General features: G+C 48.2%; 1 protein-coding gene across 1 annotated transcript in view; it reads right to left on the bottom strand.

The window, feature by feature from the left end:
- Nucleotides 1–803: 803 nt before the first annotated feature.
- Nucleotides 804–22,585, bottom strand: part of LOC112241176 (protein Wnt-4a) — a 38,476-nt gene continuing 16,694 nt past the window's right edge. Inside the window, exons 2-6 of the mRNA XM_042296327.1 lie at nucleotides 3,752–3,833; nucleotides 2,383–2,536; nucleotides 2,125–2,256; nucleotides 1,733–1,875; nucleotides 804–1,635 (exon numbers count right to left, since the gene is read on the bottom strand). Of these exons, the coding sequence (XP_042152261.1) occupies nucleotides 1,165–1,635; nucleotides 1,733–1,875; nucleotides 2,125–2,256; nucleotides 2,383–2,536; nucleotides 3,752–3,833 (982 nt within the window). The 3' untranslated portion in view covers nucleotides 804–1,164. The remainder of the gene's footprint in view (nucleotides 1,636–1,732; nucleotides 1,876–2,124; nucleotides 2,257–2,382; nucleotides 2,537–3,751; nucleotides 3,834–22,585) is intronic.

Genomic DNA, 22,585 nt, shown 5'->3' with positions numbered 1-22,585 from the left:
GGTCCAATATGTCCTACCCTCAGTTCCCCTCTCCCCTTCCCAGGTCCAATATGTCCTACCCTCAGTTCCCCTCTCCCCTTCCCAGGTCCAATATGTCCTACCCTCAGTTCCCCTCTCCCCTCCCCAGGTCCAATATGTCCTACCCTCAGTTCCCCTCTCCCCTTCCCAGGTCCAATATGTCCTACCCTCAGTTCCCCTCTCCCCTTCCCAGGTCCAATATGTCCTACCCTCAGTTCCCCTCTCCCCTTCCCAGGTCCAATATGTCCTACCCTCAGTTCCCCTCTCCCCTTCCCAGGTCCAATATGTCCTACCCTCAGTTCCCCTCTCCGCTTCAATCCACTCTCAACCTCACCCACCCCAAATCACTCACAATATCAAATAAGTTAAAAAAACAAAACAAAGAGCAATCACATCAATTAGAATCAACTGAGAGGGTGGGAGGGGGAGGGAAAATACTCTGTTGGGACTTGGGACTTGGAAAACATACACCGAGTATACCAAACACCTTCCTAATATTGAGTTTCACCCCCCCCCCCCTCTTAAGAAGAGCCTCATTTTGTCGGGGCATCGTCTCTAGGTGTTGAAAGCATTCCACAGGGATGCTGGCCCATGTTGACTCCAATGCGCCAAGTTGGCTGGATGTCCTTTGGGTGGTGGACCATTCTTGAACCACACAGCAGCGTTGCAGTTCTTGACACAAACCGGTGCGCCTGGCACCTATTACCATCCCCCGTTCAAAGCACTCACATTTTTTGTCTTGCCCATTCACCCTCTGAATGGCACACATACACAATCTCCTCTCCATCTACACTGATTGTAGTGGATTTAACAAGTGACATCAATAAGGAATCATAGCTTCACCTGCATTCACCTGGTCAGTCTATGCCACCTAACGTTTAGTATACTCAGTGTATATTTGCCGTTTTAGATTTTACATCCTGTGCGTGTGTAAGATGTTCCTTTAACATTGTATGAACCTGTCCTCTGTCTGGCTGGCTGTTCCCGTGGTCTGTTGTAAAAGGAATCAGGGTGGCTTTGAAATAGGGGGTAGAGGAAAACCACAAACACCCCCCACCCTCCCTTTCTCTCTCCCTCCCCAAGTGCAGGTGAGGAGGGAGAGAGTGGGGAAATTGTTTGGATCTCCACTGGGGGTGTCCATGGTGATCACCGGCAGGTGTGCATCTCCACCATCTTGCGGCACTGTTTGCACTTGACGTAGCAGCACCAGTGGAATTTACAGCTGCACCTGTCCACCACCTCCACCTCCTCTGTCTGGAAGCCCCGGCCGCAGCACATCAGCTCACAGCCGTCGATGGCCTTCGACGTCCGGTTACACTGCCGCCCCGCCGTACCCAGCATGCCTGGTGTGCGCGGGTCGTGGTCACAGAAGTCGGGGCTGGGCTCCAGGTAGACCAGGTCTTCGTCTGTGTGAGGTTTGAACTGGGAGTTCCGTGGCACCAGGACCTTGGTGGTGCCCACCTTGCGCTGCTCCACCTCTGTGGCGCCGTCAAACTTCTCCTTGATGACGTTGCCCACCTTGCGGAATGGGGGCATGGCCTTCCAGCAGGTCTTTACCTCACAGGAACCTGACACGCCATGACACTTACACTCCACACGCATGTGGCTCAGGATGGCCTGCAGGGAGACGGAAAGAATGTATGTTTTTATCTCCTGTTCTCTTCTTTGCTGTTGAGTTTACTAGGACATATTTGTTTGTTGTGATAGGTCATACCTTCCTCCCGGCCTCGTTGTTGTGTAGGTTCATGAGTGCTTTGCTGGGGGACTGTCCTTTACTCCTCTCCCTTACGTCAATGAAGGACTGAGAGAAGGCCACTCCGTATGCTATGTTATCACTACAGCCTGACCACTGGAACCCTGGAGGAAGGGAGAGAGACAGAGAGAGGGGGAGAGACACGGAGAGATAGGGAGAGAGACGGAGAGAGAGGGAGAGACACGGAGAGAGAGGGAGAGACACGGAGAGAGAGGGAGAGACACAGAGAAAGAGAAACAGGGAGAGAGACTCGGACAGAGAGAGACAGAGAGCAAGTGTTAGCAGTCAAACATCTGAGATGTGTGTGTGTGTGTGTGTGTGTGTGTGTGTGTGTGTGTGTGTGTGTGTCCTACCCTCCGGACTGACTCCATGGACGGTGCGGTCGCAGCCACATTTCTCCAGCTCTCCGCTGCTACAGGCTCGGGTCACAGCAAACGCCACACTGGCTGCTGAGATGGCATACACAAAGGCTGCCTCCCGAGTGCCTGTCACAAATAAACAGGCAAACAATAAATACACAACTACATTCATCACAGATCAGGCAGTAAGTTTTTATCTTCAGATATAAAAGTATATTTATTGTAAGATAAGTTACTGATACTGAGGCGTACCCTGTGTGACGACCCTGCCGAAGACAGGCATGGTTTCCAGTGTGGAACAGTTCCATCGGCGGTTCCGGAACTGAAACTGACACTCGTCTATGGCTAGCTGAGCCCCACGCCGCACAGCATCCATCACCTCCACACTGCGCTTACAGATCTGCACCTGGTTAGAATAACGATCATTATTACAGATCTGTATCTGGTTAGAATAATGATCATTACATTACAGATCTGTATCTGGTTAGAATAATGATCATTACATTACAGATCTGTATCTGGTTAGAATAATGATCATTACATTACAGATCTGCTCCTGGTTAGAATAATGATCATTACATTACCGATCTGTATCTGGTTAGAATAATGATCATTACATTACAGATCTGCTCCTGGTTAGAATAATGATCATTATAATACAGATCTGTGTCTGGTTAGAATAATGATCATTACATTACAGATCTGCTCCTGGTTAGAATAATGATCATAACAGTACAGATCTGCTCCTGGTTGGAATAATGATCATTACATTACAGATCTGCTCCTGGTTAGAATAATGATCATTACATTACAGATCTGCTCCTGGTTAGAATAATGATCATTACATTACAGATCTGCTCCTGGTTAGAATAATGATCATTACATTACAGATCTGCTCCTGGTTAGAATAATGATCATTACATTACAGATCTGTATCTGGTTAGAATAATGATCATTACATTACAGATCTGCTCCTGGTTAGAATAATGATCATTACATTACAGATATGCTCCTGGTTAGAATAATGATCATTATATTACAGATCTGCTCCTGGTTAAAGATAATGATCATTATATTACAGATCTGTATCTGGTTAGAATAATGATCATTACATTACAGATCTGCTCCTGGTTAAAGAGAATGATCATTATATTACATATCTGTATCTGGTTAGAATAATGATCATTACAATACAGATCTGCTCCTGGTTAGAATAATGATCATAACAGTACAGATCTGCTCCTGGTTGGAATAATGATCATTACATTACAGATCTGCTCCTGGTTAGAATAATGATCATTACATTACAGATCTGCTCCTGGTTAGAATAATGATCATTATATTACAGATCTGCTCCTGGTTAAAGAGAATGATCATTACATTACAGATCTGTATCTGGTTAGAATAATGATCATTACATTACAGATCTGCTCCTGGTTAGAATAATGATCATTACATTACAGATCTGCTCCTGGTTAAAGAGAATGCTAAATGACTATGACTTGTATCTTGAATTCAAAGACTTGGACATAACTTCTATAACTTATGTACCATCTTGTCATACCCTGCAAACCTTACAAACCTGAAAATATGACCACAGTTTGTCATGGTAGATGTGTACCTGTCTCTGGATAAGTCCCCGCAGGCGTTCACATGTCTCCTCATCACTGATACTGCCAACCGACGACAGTTTAGCCAGGTACCTTACAGAGACACAGAGAAGGGGGGAGAATTGATATGAAATATTCCCTCCAATTACTGAGATGATATAAAAGTGTCCACAGACAGACACAGATGCCTCAGCATGGGCTATGTATAGGTTTAGTTCTACAGCCTGATAGGGAGAAGTTTGGCGGCGAGAATTTGGCTCCCATGACGTTGTGGGAACGTTTTGGTCATCATGTTGAGAGGAGGGAAAGAGGTTTATCATCCACACCACCTCCAGGACACACAGGTCACTCCTCTCTCCTTCAGTCCCATATCTCTTTGGCTAAAAGCACCTTACAGAAATAGGCCCATTTCATACGCTCATCACAAACACACTCTTCACCAGAACTTCCCACAGAGGGGCTGTCTGAGCCTTGTCTGTGGCCCTCCCTCTCTCTCTCTTTCTCTGTCCCTCACCTTACTCTCCTCCTGCTCTCCTTCACCTTGCCCTTCTCCCTCTCTCTCTGTCAGTCTCTCTGTCCTTCTCTCCCTCCGATGTTGACAGGGTATCATTAGGTAAGGTTGATTGGGGTCTCTCCCAGGGCTGATAGTCCACACACCTCCTTCTAGCCTTCCACCCTCACCACCCTTCCTGTACAGCCCAGATAACCTCTTTCTTTCCCTCTCCCCATCTCTCTCTGTCTCTGTCTCTCCTTCTCTCCCAGTCACCTCCCCTCGTCAATGGTCAGATAACCTGGACCGTGACCACTCGACCACACCCTCCCTCCGACAGTCTTGTCTACACTCACTTACTCTCCTCTCTCCCCCCATTTCCCTCTCCTCTCTCTCCCCCATTTCCCTCTCTCTCTCTCTCTCCCCCATTTCCCTCTCCTCTCTCTCTCTGACTGAGACTGCTCCAATTCTCTCCTCAGTCTGTCTGACAACAGCAACCAATCACCTTCTATTCATGAAGTGGTACAGGATCAGTTCACAACCAACTCTCTACACCAACAGAGAAGATGGTATATACTAAACAAATGATTGAACATGTAGAATCACGTTTTGTCATGTACCTGAGAATAATGTCTGCATCATTCTCTTCGTGTTAAAGTTAATCAGTTAAAGAATTATCTTCCCTCAATTTGTACATACCACTCTTCCTTCAATAAAAGACATTGACGTTCCTCTACAGCTATACAACAATAAGACCCTCAACCTTGAGCTGTGTGCTCTGTATGTCTGGGTCTACAGTCTCCACACATCCAGCTGTGAAACCTCTTCTGAACACAGGAGAATCATTGTCTGGCTGTACTGCAGCTAGTGAGACACAGCATCTCTCCCTACACATAAACCTGTCCCCCTCAGCATTCAATACCTTTACACACACACACACCACACACACACACACACACCACACACACACACACACACACAACACACACACACACACCACACACCACACACACACACACACACACACACACACACACACACACCACACACCACACACCACACACACACACACACACACACACACACACACACACACACACACACACACACACACACACACACACACACACACACACACACACACACACACACACACACACACACACACACACACACACACACACACACACACACACACCACACACACACACCACACACACACACACACACACACACACACACACACACACACACACACACACACACACACACACACACACACACACACACACACACACACACCACACCACACACACACACACACCACACACACACACACACACCACACACACACACACACACACACACACACACACACACACACACACACACACACCACCCCCCACACACACACACACACACACACCACACACACACACCACACACACACCACACACACACACACCACACACACACACACACACCACACACACACACACACACACACACACACACACACACACACACACACACACACACACACACACACACCACACACACACACACACACACACTACACACACACACACACACTTACACACACACACACACACACACACACACACACACACACACACACACACACACACACACACACACACACACACTTACACACACACACACACACCACACACACACACACACACACACACACACACACACACACACACACACACACACACACACCACACACACACACACACACACCACCCCCCCACACACACACACACACACACACACACACACCACACACACACACACACACACACACACACACACACACAGATGAAAGTACTCATAAAGCACCAGTTGCTATTGCTGGCATGCCACTGGCCCAGCCCTGACCCTGGAAACATTTAATAAACTTTGGATAACCCACATGAGAAAACGACAGATAAGCTCTACGAAGCTGATGTTCTGGCTGTGTATTTGTGAGACAGTGCTACATGGGAAAAGACTAGCCCAGACATTTGGGGAGTGTGTGTTAGTGTGTATGTAATACTTATCCAGAGCGACTTACAGGAGCAATTTAGGTTAAGTGCCTAGCTCAAGGGCACATTGACAGATTTTTCTTCAGTTACTGGCCCAACGCACTTAACAGCTAGGCTACCTGCTAGGCTACCTGCTAGGCTACCTGCTAGGCTACCTGCTAGGCTACCTGCTAGGCTACCTGCTAGGCTACCTGCTAGGCTACCTGCTAGGCTACCTGCTAGGCTACCTGCTCGGCTACCTGCTCGGCTACCTGCTCGGCTACCTGACGCAGTCTTTCCATCTTTATCTATTCATTCAGTTGTGTCGGGTAAATTGAGCCCTTTTTTACATTCAGCATCACTCCATCAAGGGAAATGTATTATTTATTTATCATTTAGCAGATGCTCTTATCCAGAGTTTATTTTAATTTAATTTCAGGGGCAGAACGACAGATTTGTACCTTGTCAGTTCGGGGGTTTGAACATGAAACCTTCGGGTTACTAGTCCAACGCTCTAACCACTAGGCTACCCTGCCGCCCCAAGAGTGACTAGGGTTAAGTACCTTGCTCAAGGGCACATTGACAGATTTTTCACCTAGTCAGCTGGGGGATTCACCCAGCGACCTTTCAGTTACTGGCCCTTACTTAACTGCTAGGCTACCTGCCGCCCTAACAAAGATATCTATATATATTTCACCTAACAAACACTTTTTACATTTTTCAAACACATTTAACATAGACCCTGTTGTTACCTCATATCCCAGCGATAATGCCTTGCATTACGCCTGGGAAGAACAACACTTCAATTCGCTCAAATTACCATTGGCTCAACATACCCCATGGCCGTTGGCCCATTACCCCAAGGCAAACATTTTGACTATATTAGCCCACCCAGCTACAAGGATGCACTTTCATGCTGGGTTTAGGACCCAGGACCCAAATTGAAGCTTATAGAGACCCCAACTGAGGTATATAACAATAGAACAATCTTAAAATGATCTACTTGGTTTAGATACAAACATCAGGAAACCTCAAACAATAAATGAATTAGACTTTGTGAAAATCTGTTTTCTGGACCGAACTTGTTTATCACTTTTTCCATGTGGTTTCTTCCTTCACAGACCCCATGAAATGATGACCTCTTCCTAAATATTTGGTAAAAATATACATTTTGTGTATGGTTTCCTAGAAACAATCCCGCTCTCCCCCACCCCCTATTTCCCAAGCCAGGGGTACCAAAACAACACAGAGAGACGTTTCCTAGAGCCATCCTCCTCCTACTTACAGCAGAATACCTCGACCTCTCTCTTTCCACTGTTTCCTCTCCCTCCCCTTCCTCCTCTCTCTTTTCACTGTTTCCTCTCCCTCCCCTTGCTCCTCTGTCTTTCCACTGTTTCCTCTCCCTCCCCTTCTTCCTCTCTCTTTCCACTGTTTCCTCTCCCTCCCCTTCTTCCTCTCTCTTTCCACTGTTTCCTCTCCCTCCCCTTCTTCCTCTCTATTTCCACTGTTTCCTCTCCCTTCCCTTCTTCCTCTCTCTTTCCACTGTTTCCTCTCCCTCCCCTTCTTCCTCTCTCTTTCCACTGTTTCCTCTCCCTCCCCTTCTTCCTCTCTCTTTCCACTGTTTCCTCTCCCTCCCCTTCTTCCTCTCTCTACCACACACTCCTCTCTCTATCTTCTTCCTCTCTCTACCACACACTCCTCTCTCTATCTTTTTCTTCCTCTCACTACCACACACTCCTCTCTCTATCTTCTTCTTCCTCTCTCTACCACACACTCCTCTCAATTCAATTCAATTCAATTCAATTCAAGGGCTTTATTGGCATGGGAAACATGTGTTAACATTGCCAAAGCAAGTGAGGTAGACAACATACAAAGTGAATATATAAAGTGAAAAACAACAAAAATTAACAGTAAACATTACACATACAGAAGTTTCAAAACAGTAAAGACATTACAAATGTCATATTATATATATATACAGTGTTCTAACAATGTACAAATGGCTAAAGGACACAAGATAAAATAAATAAGCATAAATATGGGTTGTATTTACAATGGTGTTTGTTCTTCACTGGTTGCCCTTTTCTCGTGGTAACAGGTCACAAATCTTGCTGCTGTGATGGCACACTGTGGAATTTCACCCAGTAGATATGGGAGTTTTTCAAAATTGGATTTGTTTTCAAATTCTTTGTGGATCTGTGTAATCTGAGGGAAATATGTCTCTCTAATATGGTCATACATTGGGCAGGAGGTTAGGAAGTGCAGCTCAGTTTCCACCTCATTTTGTGGGCAGTGAGCACATAGCCTGTCTTCTCTTGAGAGCCATGTCTGCCTACGGCGGCCTTTCTCAATAGCAAGGCTATGCTCACTGAGTCTGTACATAGTCAAGGCTTTCCTTAATTTTGGGTCAGTCACAGTGGTCAGGTATTCTGCCGCTGTGTACTCTCTGTGTAGGGCCAAATAGCATTCTAGTTTGCTCTGTTTTTTTGTTAATTCTTTCCAATGTGTTAAGTAGTTATCTTTTTGTTTTCTCATAATTTGGTTGGGTCTAATTGTGCTGCTGTCCTGGGGCTCTGTAGTGTGTGTTTGCTCTATCTTCTTCCTCTCTCTACCACACACTCCTCTCTCTATCTTCTTCTTCCTTTCTCTACCACACACTCCTCTCTCTATCTTCTTCTTCCTTTCTCTACCACACACTCCTCTCTCTATCTTCTTCCTCTCTCTACCACACACTCCTCTCTCTATCTTCTTCCTCTCTCTACCACACACTCCTCTTTCTATCTTCCTCTCTCTACCACACACTCCTCTCTCTATCTTCTTCCTTTCTCTACCACACACTCCTCTCTCTATCTTCTTCCTCTCTCTACCACACACTCCTCTCTCTATCTTCTTCCTCTCTCTACCACACACTCCTCTCTCTATCTTCTTCTTCCTCTCACTACCACACACTCCTCTCTCTATCTTCTTCTTCCTCTCTCTACCACACACTCCTCTCTCTATCTTCTTCCTCTCTCTACCACACACTCCTCTCTCTATCTTCTTCCTCTCTCTACCACACACTCCTCTCTCTATCTTCCTCTCTCTACCACACACTCCTCTCTCTATCTTCTTCTTCCTCTCTCTACCACACACTCCTCTCTCTATCTTCTTCTTCCTTTCTCTACCACACACTCCTCTCTCTATCTTCTTCCTCTCTCTACCACACACTCCTCTCTCTATCTTCTTCTTCCTTTCTCTACCACACACTCCTCTCTCTATCTTCTTCCTCTCTCTACCACACTCCTCTCTCTATCTTCTTCCTCTCTCTATCTTCTTCCTCTCTCTACCACACACTCCTCTCTCTATCTTCTTCTTCCTCTCTCTACCACACACTCCTCTCTCTATCTTCTTCCTCTCTCTACCACACACTCCTCTCTCTATCTTCTTCTTCCTTTCTCTACCACACACTCCTCTCTCTATCTTCTTCTTCCTCTCTCTACCACACACTCCTCTCTCTATCTTCTTCCTCCTTTCTCTACCACACACGCCTCTCTCTATCTTCTTCCTCCTTTCTCTACCACACACTCCTCTCTCTATCTTCTTCTTCCTCTCTCTACCACACACTCCTCTCTCTATCTTCTTCTTCCTCTCTCTAGCACACACTCCTCTCTCTATCTTCTTCTTCCTTTCTCTACCACACACTCCTCTCTCTATCTTCTTCCTCCTTTCTCTACCACACACTCCTCTCTTTATCTTCTTCTTCCTCTCTCTACCACACACTCCTCTCTCTATCTTCTTCTTCCTCTCTGTACCACACACTCCTCTCTCTATCTTCTTCTTCCTCTCTCTACCACACACTCCTCTCTCTATCTTCTTCCTTTCTCTACCACACACTCCTCTCTCTATCTTCTTCCTCCTTTCTCTACCACACACTCCTCTCTCTATCTTCTTCCTCCTTTCTCTACCACACACTAGTCTCTCTCTATCTTCTTCTTCCTCTCTCTACCACACACTCCTCTCTCTATCTTCTTCCTCTCTCTACCACACACTCCTCTCTCTATCTTCTTCCTCTCTCTACCACACACTCCTCTCTCTATCTTCTTCCTTTCTCTACCACACACTCCTCTCTCTATCTTCTTCCTCCTTTCTCTACCACACACTAGTCTCTCTCTATCTTCTTCCTCTCTCTACCACACACTCCTCTCTCTATCTTCTTCCTCTCTCTACCACACACTCCTCTCTCTATCTTCTTCCTCTCTCTACCACACACTAGTCTCTCTCTATCTTCTTCCTCCTTTCTCTACCTCACACTCCTCTCTCTATCTTCTTCCTCTCTCTACCACACACTAGTCTCTCTCTATCTTCTTCCTCCTTTCTCTACCACACACTCCTCTCTCTATCTTCTTCCTCCTTTCTCTACCACACACTAGTCTCTCTCTATCTTCTTCCTCCTTTCTCTACCACACACTCCTCTCTCTATCTTCTTCCTCCTTTCTCTACCACACACTCCTCTCTCTATCTTCTTCCTCCTTTCTCTACCACACACTAGTCTCTCTCTATCTTCTTCCTCCTTTCTCTACCACACACTCCTCTCTCTATCTTCTTCCTCTCTCTACCACACACTAGTCTCTCTCTATCTTCTTCCTCCTTTCTCTACCACACACTCCTCTCTCTATCTTCTTCCTCCTCTCTCTACCACACACTAGTCTCTCTCTATCTTCTTCCTCCTTTCTCTACCACACACTCCTCTCTCTATCTTCTTCCTCCTTTCTCTACCACACACTAGTCTCTCTCTATCTTCTTCCTCCTTTCTCTACCACACACTCCTCTCTCTATCTTCTTCCTCCTTTCTCTACCACACACTAGTCTCTCTCTATCTTCTTCCTCCTTTCTCTACCACACACTCCTCTCTCTATCTTCTTCCTCTCTCTACCACACACTAGTCTCTCTCTATCTTCTTCCTCCTTTCTCTACCACACACTCCTCTCTCTATCTTCTTCCTCCTTTCTCTACCACACACTAGTCTCTCTCTATCTTCTTCCTCCTTTCTCTACCACACACTCCTCTCTCTATCTTCTTCCTCCTTTCTCTACCACACACTAGTCTCTCTCTATCTTCTTCCTCCTTTCTCTACCACACACTCCTCTCTCTATCTTCTTCCTCCTTTCTCTACCACACACTAGTCTCTCTCTATCTTCTTCCTCCTTTCTCTACCACACACTCCTCTCTCTATCTTCTTCCTCCTTTCTCTACCACACACTCCTCTCTTTATCTTCTTCTTCCTCTCTCTACCACACACTCCTCTCTCTATCTTCTTCTTCCTCTCTGTACCACACACTCCTCTCTCTATCTTCTTCTTCCTGTCTCTACCACACACTCCTCTCTCTATCTTCTTCCTTTCTCTACCACACACTCCTCTCTCTATCTTCTTCCTTTCTCTACCACACACTCCTCTCTCTATCTTCTTCCTCCTTTCTCTACCACACACTAGTCTCTCTCTATCTTCTTCCTCTCTCTACCACACACTCCTCTCTCTATCTTCTTCCTCTCTCTACCACACACTCCTCTCTCTATCTTCTTCCTCTCTCTACCACACACTAGTCTCTCTCTATCTTCTTCCTCCTTTCTCTACCACACACTCCTCTCTCTATCTTCTTCCTCTCTCTACCACACACTAGTCTCTCTCTATCTTCTTCCTCCTTTCTCTACCACACACTAGCCTCTCTCTATCTTCTTCCTCCTCTCTCTACCACACACTAGTCTCTCTCTATCTTCTTCCTCCTTTCTCTACCACACACTCCTCTCTCTATCTTCTTCCTCCTCTCTCTACCACACACTCCTCTCTCTATCTTCTTCCTCCTTTCTCTACCACACACTAGTCTCTCTCTATCTTCTTCCTCCTTTCTCTACCACACACTAGTCTCTCTCTATCTTCTTCCTCCTTTCTCTACCACACACTCCTCTCTCTATCTTCTTCCTCTCTCTACCACACACTAGTCTCTCTCTATCTTCTTCCTCCTTTCTCTACCACACACTCCTCTCTCTATCTTCTTCCTCCTTTCTCTACCACACACTAGTCTCTCTCTATCTTCTTCCTCCTTTCTCTACCACACACTCCTCTCTCTATCTTCTTCCTCCTTTCTCTACCACACACTAGTCTCTCTCTATCTTCTTCCTCCTTTCTCTACCACACACTCCTCTCTCTATCTTCTTCCTCCTTTCTCTACCACACACTAGTCTCTCTCTATCTTCTTCCTCCTTTCTCTACCACACACTCCTCTCTCTATCTTCTTCCTCTCTCTACCACACACTAGTCTCTCTCTATCTTCTTCCTCCTTTCTCTACCACACACTCCTCTCTCTATCTTCTTCCTCCTTTCTCTACCACACACTAGTCTCTCTCTATCTTCTTCCTCCTTTCTCTACCACACACTCCTCTCTCTATCTTCTTCCTCCTTTCTCTACCACACACTAGTCTCTCTCTATCTTCTTCCTCCTTTCTCTACCACACACTCCTCTCTCTATCTTCTTCCTCCTTTCTCTACCACACACTAGTCTCTCTCTATCTTCTTCCTCCTTTCTCTACCACACACTCCTCTCTCTATCTTCTTCCTCCTTTCTCTACCACACACTCCTCTCTCTATCTTCTTCCTCCTTTCTCTACCACACACTAGTCTCTCTCTATCTTCTTCCTCCTTTCTCTACCACACACTCCTCTCTCTATCTTCTTCCTCCTTTCTCTACCACACACTAGTCTCTCTCTATCTTCTTCCTCCTTTCTCTACCACACACTCCTCTCTCTATCTTCTTCCTCCTTTCTCTACCACACACTAGTCTCTCTCTATCTTCTTCCTCCTTTCTCTACCACACACTCCTCTCTCTATTTCTTCCTCCTCTCTCTACCACACACTAGTCTCTCTCTATCTTCTTCCTCTCTCTACCACACACTCCTCTCTCTATCTTCTTCCTCTCTCTACCACACACTAGTCTCTCTCTATCTTCTTCCTCCTTTCTCTACCACACACTCCTCTCTCTATCTTCTTCCTCCTCTCTCTACCACACACTAGTCTCTCTCTATCTTCTTCCTCCTCTCTCTACCACACACTAGTCTCTCTCTATCTTCTTCCTCCTCTCTCTACCACACACTAGTCTCTCTCTATCTTCTTCCTCTCTCTACCACACACTAGTCTCTCTCTATCTTCTTCCTCTCTCTACCACACACTAGTCTCTCTCTATCTTCTTCCTCTCTCTACCACACACTAGTCTCTCTCTATCTTCTTCCTCTCTCTACCACACACTAGTCTCTCTCTATCTTCTTCCTCTCTCTACCACACACTAGTCTCTCTCTATCTTCTTCCTCTCTCTACCACACACTAGTCTCTCTCTATCTTCTTCCTCTCTCTACCACACACTCCTCTCTCTATCTTCTTCCTCTCTCTACCACACACTAGTCTCTCTCTATCTTCTTCCTCTCTCTACCACACACTCCTCTCTCTATCTTCTTCCTCTCTCTACCACACACTAGTCTCTCTCTATCTTCTTCCTCCTTTCTCTACCACACACTCCTCTCTCTATCTTCTTCCTCCTCTCTCTACCACACACTAGTCTCTCTCTATCTTCTTCCTCCTCTCTCTACCACACACTAGTCTCTCTCTATCTTCTTCCTCCTCTCTCTACCACACACTAGTCTCTCTCTATCTTCTTCCTCTCTCTACCACACACTCCTCTCTCTATCTTCTTCCTCTCTCTACCACACACTAGTCTCTCTCTATCTTCTTCCTCCTTTCTCTACCACACACTCCTCTCTCTATCTTCTTCCTCCTCTCTCTACCACACACTAGTCTCTCTCTATCTTCTTCCTCCTCTCTCTACCACACACTAGTCTCTCTCTATCTTCTTCCTCCTCTCTCTACCACACACTAGTCTCTCTCTATCTTCTTCCTCTCTCTACCACACACTAGTCTCTCTCTATCTTCTTCCTCTCTCTACCACACACTAGTCTCTCTCTATCTTCTTCCTCTCTCTACCACACACTAGTCTCTCTCTATCTTCTTCCTCTCTCTACCACACACTAGTCTCTCTCTATCTTCTTCCTCTCTCTACCACACACTAGTCTCTCTCTATCTTCTTCCTCTCTCTACCACACACTAGTCTCTCTCTATCTTCTTCCTCTCTCTACCACACACTCCTCTCTCTATCTTCTTCCTCCTCTCTCTACCACACACTAGTCTCTCTCTATCTTCTTCCTCCTTTCTCTACCACACACTCCTCTCTCTATCTTCTTCCTCCTCTCTCTACCACACACTAGTCTCTCTCTATCTTCTTCCTCCTCTCTCTACCACACACTAGTCTCTCTCTATCTTCTTCCTCCTTTCTCTACCACACACTCCTCTCTCTATCTTCTTCCTCCTCTCTCTACCACACACTAGTCTCTCTCTATCTTCTTCCTCCTCTCTCTACCACACACTAGTCTCTCTCTATCTTCTTCCTCCTCTCTCTACCACACACTAGTCTCTCTCTATCTTCTTCCTCTCTCTACCACACACTAGTCTCTCTCTATCTTCTTCCTCTCTCTACCACACACTAGTCTCTCTCTATCTTCTTCCTCTCTCTACCACACACTAGTCTCTCTCTCTCTCTCTCTAGGAGGAAAAGTCAGTGGGTTCGTGGGAGTATTCACCTGGAGTGTGGTGTGTTCGCCAGCTACTATGTGTTTGTGTTGCATTAGGCATCGCAGTCCTCACAACACCGCTGCTTCCAACAGGCTTAGCCCTGCACAACTTAGCACACAACCACTCCACTACAGCCCTACCACTACTGTCTGAGAGACAGAGACAGACAGCAACCACTCCACTACAGCCCTACCACTACTGTCAGAGAGACAGAGACAGACAGCAACCACTCCACTACAGCCTTACCACTACTGACTGAGAGACAGAGACAGACAGCAACCACTCCACTACAGCCTTACCACTACTGACTGAGAGACAGAGACAGACAGCAACCACTCCACTACAGCCTTACCACTACTGACTGAGAGACAGAGACAGACAGCAACCACTCCACTACAGCCCTACCACTACTGTCTGAGAGACAGAGACAGACAGCAACCACTCCACTACAGCCCTACCACTACTGTCTGAGAGACAGAGACAGACAGCAACCACTCCACTACAGCCTTACCACTACTGACTGAGAGACAGAGACAGACAGCAACCACTCCACTACAGCCCTACCACTACTGACTGAGAGACAGAGACAGAGACAGACAGCAACCACTCCACTACAGCCCTACCACTACTGTCTGAGAGACAGAGACAGACAGCAACCACTCCACTACAGCCTTACCACTACTGTCTGAGAGACAGAGACAGACAGCAACCACTCCACTACAGCCCTACCACTACTGTCTGAGAGACAGAGACAGAGACAGACAGCAACCACTCCACTACAGCCCTACCACTACTGTCTGAGAGACAGAGACAGACAGCAACCACTCCACTACAGCCCTACCACTACTGTCAGAGAGACAGAGACAGACAGCAACCACTCTACTACAGCCTTACCACTACTGTCTGAGAGACAGAGACAGACAGCAACCGCTCCACTACAGCCCTACCACTACTGTCTGAGAGACAGAGACAGAGACAGATAGCAACCACTCCACTACAGCCCTCCCACTACTGTCTGAGAGACAGAGACAGAGACAGACAGCAACCACTCCACTACAGCCCTACCACTACTGTCTGAGAGACAGAGACAGACAGCAACCACTCCACTACAGCCCTACCACTACTGTCTGAGAGACAGAGACAGACAGCAACCACTCCACGACAGCCCTACCACTACTGTCTGAGAGACAGAGACAGAGACAGACAGCAACCACTCCACTACAGCCCTACCACTACTGTCTGAGAGAAAGAGAAAGACAGCAACCACTCCACTACAGCCCTACCACTACTGTCTGAGAGACAGAGACAGGAGCAACCACTCCACTACAGCCCTACCACTACTGTCTGAGAGACAGAGACAGACAGCAACCGCTCCACTACAGCCCCACCACTACTGTCTGGGAGACAGAGACAGACAGCAACCACTCCACTACAGCCCGACCACTACTGACTGAGAGACAGAGACAGAGACAGACAGCAACCACTCCACTACAGCCCTACCACTACTGTCTGAGAGACAGAGACAGACAGCAACCACTCCACTACAGCCCTACCACTACTGTCTGGGAGACAGAGACAGACAGCAACCACTCCACTACAGCCCTACCACTACTGTCTGAGAGACAGAGACAGACAGCAACCACTCCACTACAGCCCTACCACTACTGTCAGAGAGACAGAGACAGACAGCAACAACTCTACTACAGCCCTACCACTACTGACTGAGAGACAGAGACAGAGACAGACAGAAACCACTCCACTACAGCCCTACCACTACTGTCTGGGAGACAGAGACAGACAGCAACCACTCCACTACAGCCCTACCACTACTGTCTGAGAGACAGAGACAGACAGCAACCACTCCACTACAGCCCTACCACTACTGACTGAGAGACAGAGACAGAAACAGACAGCAACCACTCCACTACAGCCCTACCAGTACTGTCTGAGAGACAGAGACAGAGACAGATAGCAACCACTCCACTACAGCCTTACCACTACTGTCTGAGAGACAGAGACAGACAGCAACCACTCTACTACAGCCCTACCACTACTGTCTGAGAGACAGAGACAGACAGCAACCACTCCACTACAGCCCGACCACTACTGTCTGAGAGACAGAGACAGAGACAGATAGCAACCACTCCACTACAGCCTTACCACTACTGTCTGAGAGACAGAGACAGACAGCAACCACTCCACTACAGCACGACCACTACTGTCTGAGAGACAGAGATAGAGACAGACAGCAACCACTCCACTACAGCCCTACCACTACTGTCAGAGAGACAGAGACAGAGACAGACAGCAACCACTCCACTACAGCCCTACCACTACTGTCTGAGAGACAGAGACAGACAGCAACCACTCCACTACAGCCCTACCACTACTGTCTGAGAGACAGAGACCGACAGCAACCACTCTACTACAGCCTTACCACTACTGTCTGAGAGACAGAGACAGACAGCAACCGCTCCACTACAGCCTTACCACTACTGTCTGAGAGACAGAGACAGAGACAGACAGCAACCACTCCACTACAGCCCTACCACTACTGTACAGACAGCAACCACTCCACTACAGCCCTACCACTACTGTCTGAGAGACAGAGACAGACAGCAACCACTCCACGACAGCCCTACCACTACTGTCTGAGAGACAGAGACAGAGACAGACAGCAACCACTCCACTACAGCCCTACCACTACTGTCTGAGAGACAGAGACAGAGACAGAGACAGACAGCAACCACTCCACTACAGCCCTACCACTACTGTCTGAGAGACAGAGACAGACAGCAACCACTCCACTACAGCCCTACCACTACTGTCAGAGAGACAGAGACAGACAGCAACCACTCTACTACAGCCTTACCACTACTGTCTGAGAGACAGAGACAGACAGCAACCGCTCCACTACAGCCCTACCACTACTGTCTGAGAGACAGAGACAGAGACAGACAGCAACCACTCCACTACAGCCCTACCACTACTGTCTGAGAGACAGAGACAGACAGCAACCACTCCACTACAGCCCTACCACTACTGTCTGAGAGACAGAGACAGGAGCAACCACTCCACTACAGCCCTACCACTACTGTCTGAGAGACAGAGACAGACAGCAACCGCTCCACTACAGCCCCACCACTACTGTCTGGGAGACAGAGACAGACAGCAACCACTCCACTACAGCCCGACCACTACTGACTGAGAGACAGAGACAGAGACAGACAGCAACCACTCCACTACAGCCCTACCACTACTGTCTGAGAGACAGAGACAGACAGCAACCACTCCACTACAGCCCTACCACTACTGTCTGGGAGACAGAGACAGACAGCAACCACTCCACTACAGCCCTACCACTACTGTCTGAGAGACAGAGACAGACAGCAACCACTCCACTACAGCCCTACCACTACTGTCAGAGAGACAGAGACAGACAGCAACAACTCTACTACAGCCCTACCACTACTGACTGAGAGACAGAGACAGAGACAGACAGAAACCACTCCACTACAGCCCTACCACTACTGTCTGGGAGACAGAGACAGACAGCAACCACTCCACTACAGCCCTACCACTACTGTCTGAGAGACAGAGACAGACAGCAACCACTCCACTACAGCCCTACCACTACTGACTGAGAGACAGAGACAGAAACAGACAGCAACCACTCCACTACAGCCCTACCAGTACTGTCTGAGAGACAGAGACAGAGACAGATAGCAACCACTCCACTACAGCCTTACCACTACTGTCTGAGAGACAGAGACAGACAGCAACCGCTCCACGACAGCCCTACCACTACTGTCTGAGAGACAGAGACAGAGACAGATAGCAACCACTCCACTACAGCCTTACCACTACTGTCTGAGAGACAGAGACAGACAGCAACCACTCCACTACAGCCCGACCACTACTGTCTGAGAGACAGAGATAGAGACAGACAGCAACCACTCCACTACAGCCCTACCACTACTGTCTGAGAGACAGAGACAGAGACAGACAGAAACCACTCCACTACAGCCCTACCACTACTGTCTGAGAGACAGAGACAGACAGCAACCACTCCACTACAGCCCTACCACTACTGTCTGAGAGACAGAGACAGAGACAGAGACAGACAGCAACCACTCCACTACAGCCCTACCACTACTGACTGAGAGACAGAGACAGAGACAGACAGCAACCACTCCACTACAGCCCTACCACTACTGACTGAGAGACAGAGACAGACAGCAACCACTCCACTACAGCCTAACCACTACTGACTGAGAGACAGAGACAGACAGCAACCAACCACTCCACTACAGCCCTACCACTACTGTCTGAGAGACAGAGACAGAGACAGACAGCAACCACTCCACTACAGCCCTACCACTACTGTCAGAGAGACAGAGACAGACAGCAACCACTCTACTACAGCCCTACCACTACTGTCTGAGAGACAGAGACAGACAGCAACCACTCCACTACAGCACGACCACTACTGTCTGAGAGACAGAGATAGAGACAGACAGCAACCACTCCACTACAGCCCTACCACTACTGTCAGAGAGACAGAGACAGACAGCAACCACTCCACTACAGCCCTACCACTACTGTCTGAGAGACAGAGACCGACAGCAACCACTCTACTACAGCCTTACCACTACTGTCTGAGAGACAGAGACAGACAGCAACCGCTCCACTACAGCCCTACCACTACTGTCTGAGAGACAGAGACAGAGACAGACAGCAACCACTCCACTACAGCCCTACCACTACTGTACAGACAGCAACCACTCCACTACAGCCCTACCACTACTGTCTGAGAGACAGAGACAGACAGCAACCACTCCACGACAGCCCTACCACTACTGTCTGAGAGACAGAGACAGAGACAGACAGCAACCACTCCACTACAGCCCTACCACTACTGTCTGAGAGACAGAGACAGAGACAGAGACAGACAGCAACCACTCCACTACAGCCCTACCACTACTGACTGAGAGACAGAGACAGACAGCAGCCACTCCACTACAGCCCTACCACTACTGTCTGAGAGACAGAGACAGAGACAGAGACAGACAGCAACCACTCCACTACAGCCCTACCACTACTGTCTGAGAGACAGAGACCGACAGCAACCACTCTACTACAGCCTTACCACTACTGTCTGAGAGACAGAGACAGACAGCAACCGCTCCACTACAGCCCTACCACTACTGTCTGAGAGACAGAGACAGAGACAGACAGCAACCACTCCACTACAGCCCTACCACTACTGTACAGACAGCAACCACTCCACTACAGCCCTACCACTACTGTCTGAGAGACAGAGACAGACAGCAACCACTCCACGACAGCCCTACCACTACTGTCTGAGAGACAGAGACAGAGACAGACAGCAACCACTCCACTACAGCCCTACCACTACTGTCTGAGAGACAGAGACAGAGACAGACAGCAACCACTCCACTACAGCCCTACCACTACTGACTGAGAGACAGAGACAGACAGCAGCCACTCCACTACAGCCCTACCACTACTGTCTGAGAGACAGAGACAGAGACAGAGACAGACAGCAACCACTCCACTACAGCCCTACCACTACTGTCTGAGAGACAGAGACAGACAGCAACCACTCTACTACAGCCTTACCACTACTGTCTGAGAGACAGAGACAGACAGCAACCGCTCCACTACAGCCCTACCACTACTGTCTGAGAGACAGAGACAGACAGCAACCACTCCACTACAGCCCTACCACTACTGTCTGAGAGAAAGAGAAAGACAGCAACCACTCCACTACAGCCCTACCACTACTGTCTGAGAGACAGAGACAGGAGCAACCACTCCACTACAGCCCTACCACTACTGACTGAGAGACAGAGACAGAGACAGACAGCAACCACTCCACTACAGCCCGACCACTACTGACTGAGAGACAGAGACAGAGACCGACAGCAACCACTCTACTACAGCCTTACCACTACTGTCTGAGAGACAGAGACAGACAGCAACCGCTCCACTACAGGCCTACCACTACTGTCTGAGAGACAGAGACAGAGACAGACAGCAACCACTCCACTACAGCCCTACCACTACTGTACAGACAGCAACCACTCCACTACAGCCCTACCACTACTGTCTGAGAGACAGAGACAGACAGCAACCACTCCACGACAGCCCTACCACTACTGTCTGAGAGACAGAGACAGAGACAGACAGCAACCACTCCACTACAGCCCTACCACTACTGACTGAGAGACAGAGACAGACAGCAGCCACTCCACTACAGCCCTACCACTACTGTCTGAGAGACAGAGACAGAGACAGAGACAGACAGCAACCACTCCACTACAGCCCTACCACTACTGTCTGAGAGACAGAGACAGAGACAGACAGCAACCACTCTACTACAGCCTTACCACTACTGTCTGAGAGACAGAGACAGACAGCAACCGCTCCACTACAGCCCTACCACTACTGTCTGAGAGACAGAGACAGAGACAGACAGCAACCACTCCACTACAGCCCTACCACTACTGTCTGAGAGAAAGAGAAAGACAGCAACCACTCCACTACAGCCCTACCACTACTGTCTGAGAGACAGAGACAGGAGCAACCACTCCACTACAGCCCTACCACTACTGACTGAGAGACAGAGACAGAGACAGACAGCAACCACTCCACTACAGCCCGACCACTACTGACTGAGAGACAGAGACAGAGACCGACAGCAACCACTCTACTACAGCCTTACCACTACTGTCTGAGAGACAGAGACAGACAGCAACCGCTCCACTACAGCCCTACCACTACTGTCTGAGAGACAGAGACAGAGACAGACAGCAACCACTCCACTACAGCCCTACCACTACTGTACAGACAGCAACCACTCCACTACAGCCCTACCACTACTGTCTGAGAGACAGAGACAGACAGCAACCACTCCACGACAGCCCTACCACTACTGTCTGAGAGACAGAGACAGAGACAGACAGCAACCACTCCACTACAGCCCTACCACTACTGTCTGAGAGACAGAGACAGAGACAGACAGCAACCACTCCACTACAGCCCTACCACTACTGACTGAGAGACAGAGACAGACAGCAGCCACTCCACTACAGCCCTACCACTACTGTCTGAGAGACAGACACAGAGACAGAGACAGACAGCAACCACTCCACTACAGCCCTACCACTACTGTCTGAGAGACAGAGACAGACAGCAACCACTCTACTACAGCCTTACCACTACTGTCTGAGAGACAGAGACAGACAGCAACCGCTCCACTACAGCCCTACCACTACTGTCTGAGAGACAGAGACAGAGACAGACAGCAACCACTCCACTACAGCCCTACCACTACTGTCTGAGAGAAAGAGAAAGACAGCAACCACTCCACTACAGCCCTACCACTACTGTCTGAGAGACAGAGACAGGAGCAACCACTCCACTACAGCCCTACCACTACTGACTGAGAGACAGAGACAGAGACAGACAGCAACCACTCCACTACAGCCCGACCACTACTGACTGAGAGACAGAGACAGAGACAGACAGCAACCACTCCACTACAGCCCGACCACTACTGTCTGAGAGACAGAGACAGACAGCAACCGCTCCACTACAGCCCTACCACTACTGTCTGGGAGACAGAGACAGACAGCAACCACTCCACTAC

Source organism: Oncorhynchus tshawytscha, linkage group LG02, assembly GCF_018296145.1.
Source record: "Oncorhynchus tshawytscha isolate Ot180627B linkage group LG02, Otsh_v2.0, whole genome shotgun sequence".
NCBI lineage: Eukaryota > Metazoa > Chordata > Actinopteri > Salmoniformes > Salmonidae > Oncorhynchus > Oncorhynchus tshawytscha.
Note: the sequence above shows the minus strand (reverse complement) of the source record. Positions and strands in the feature narration are given on the sequence as shown.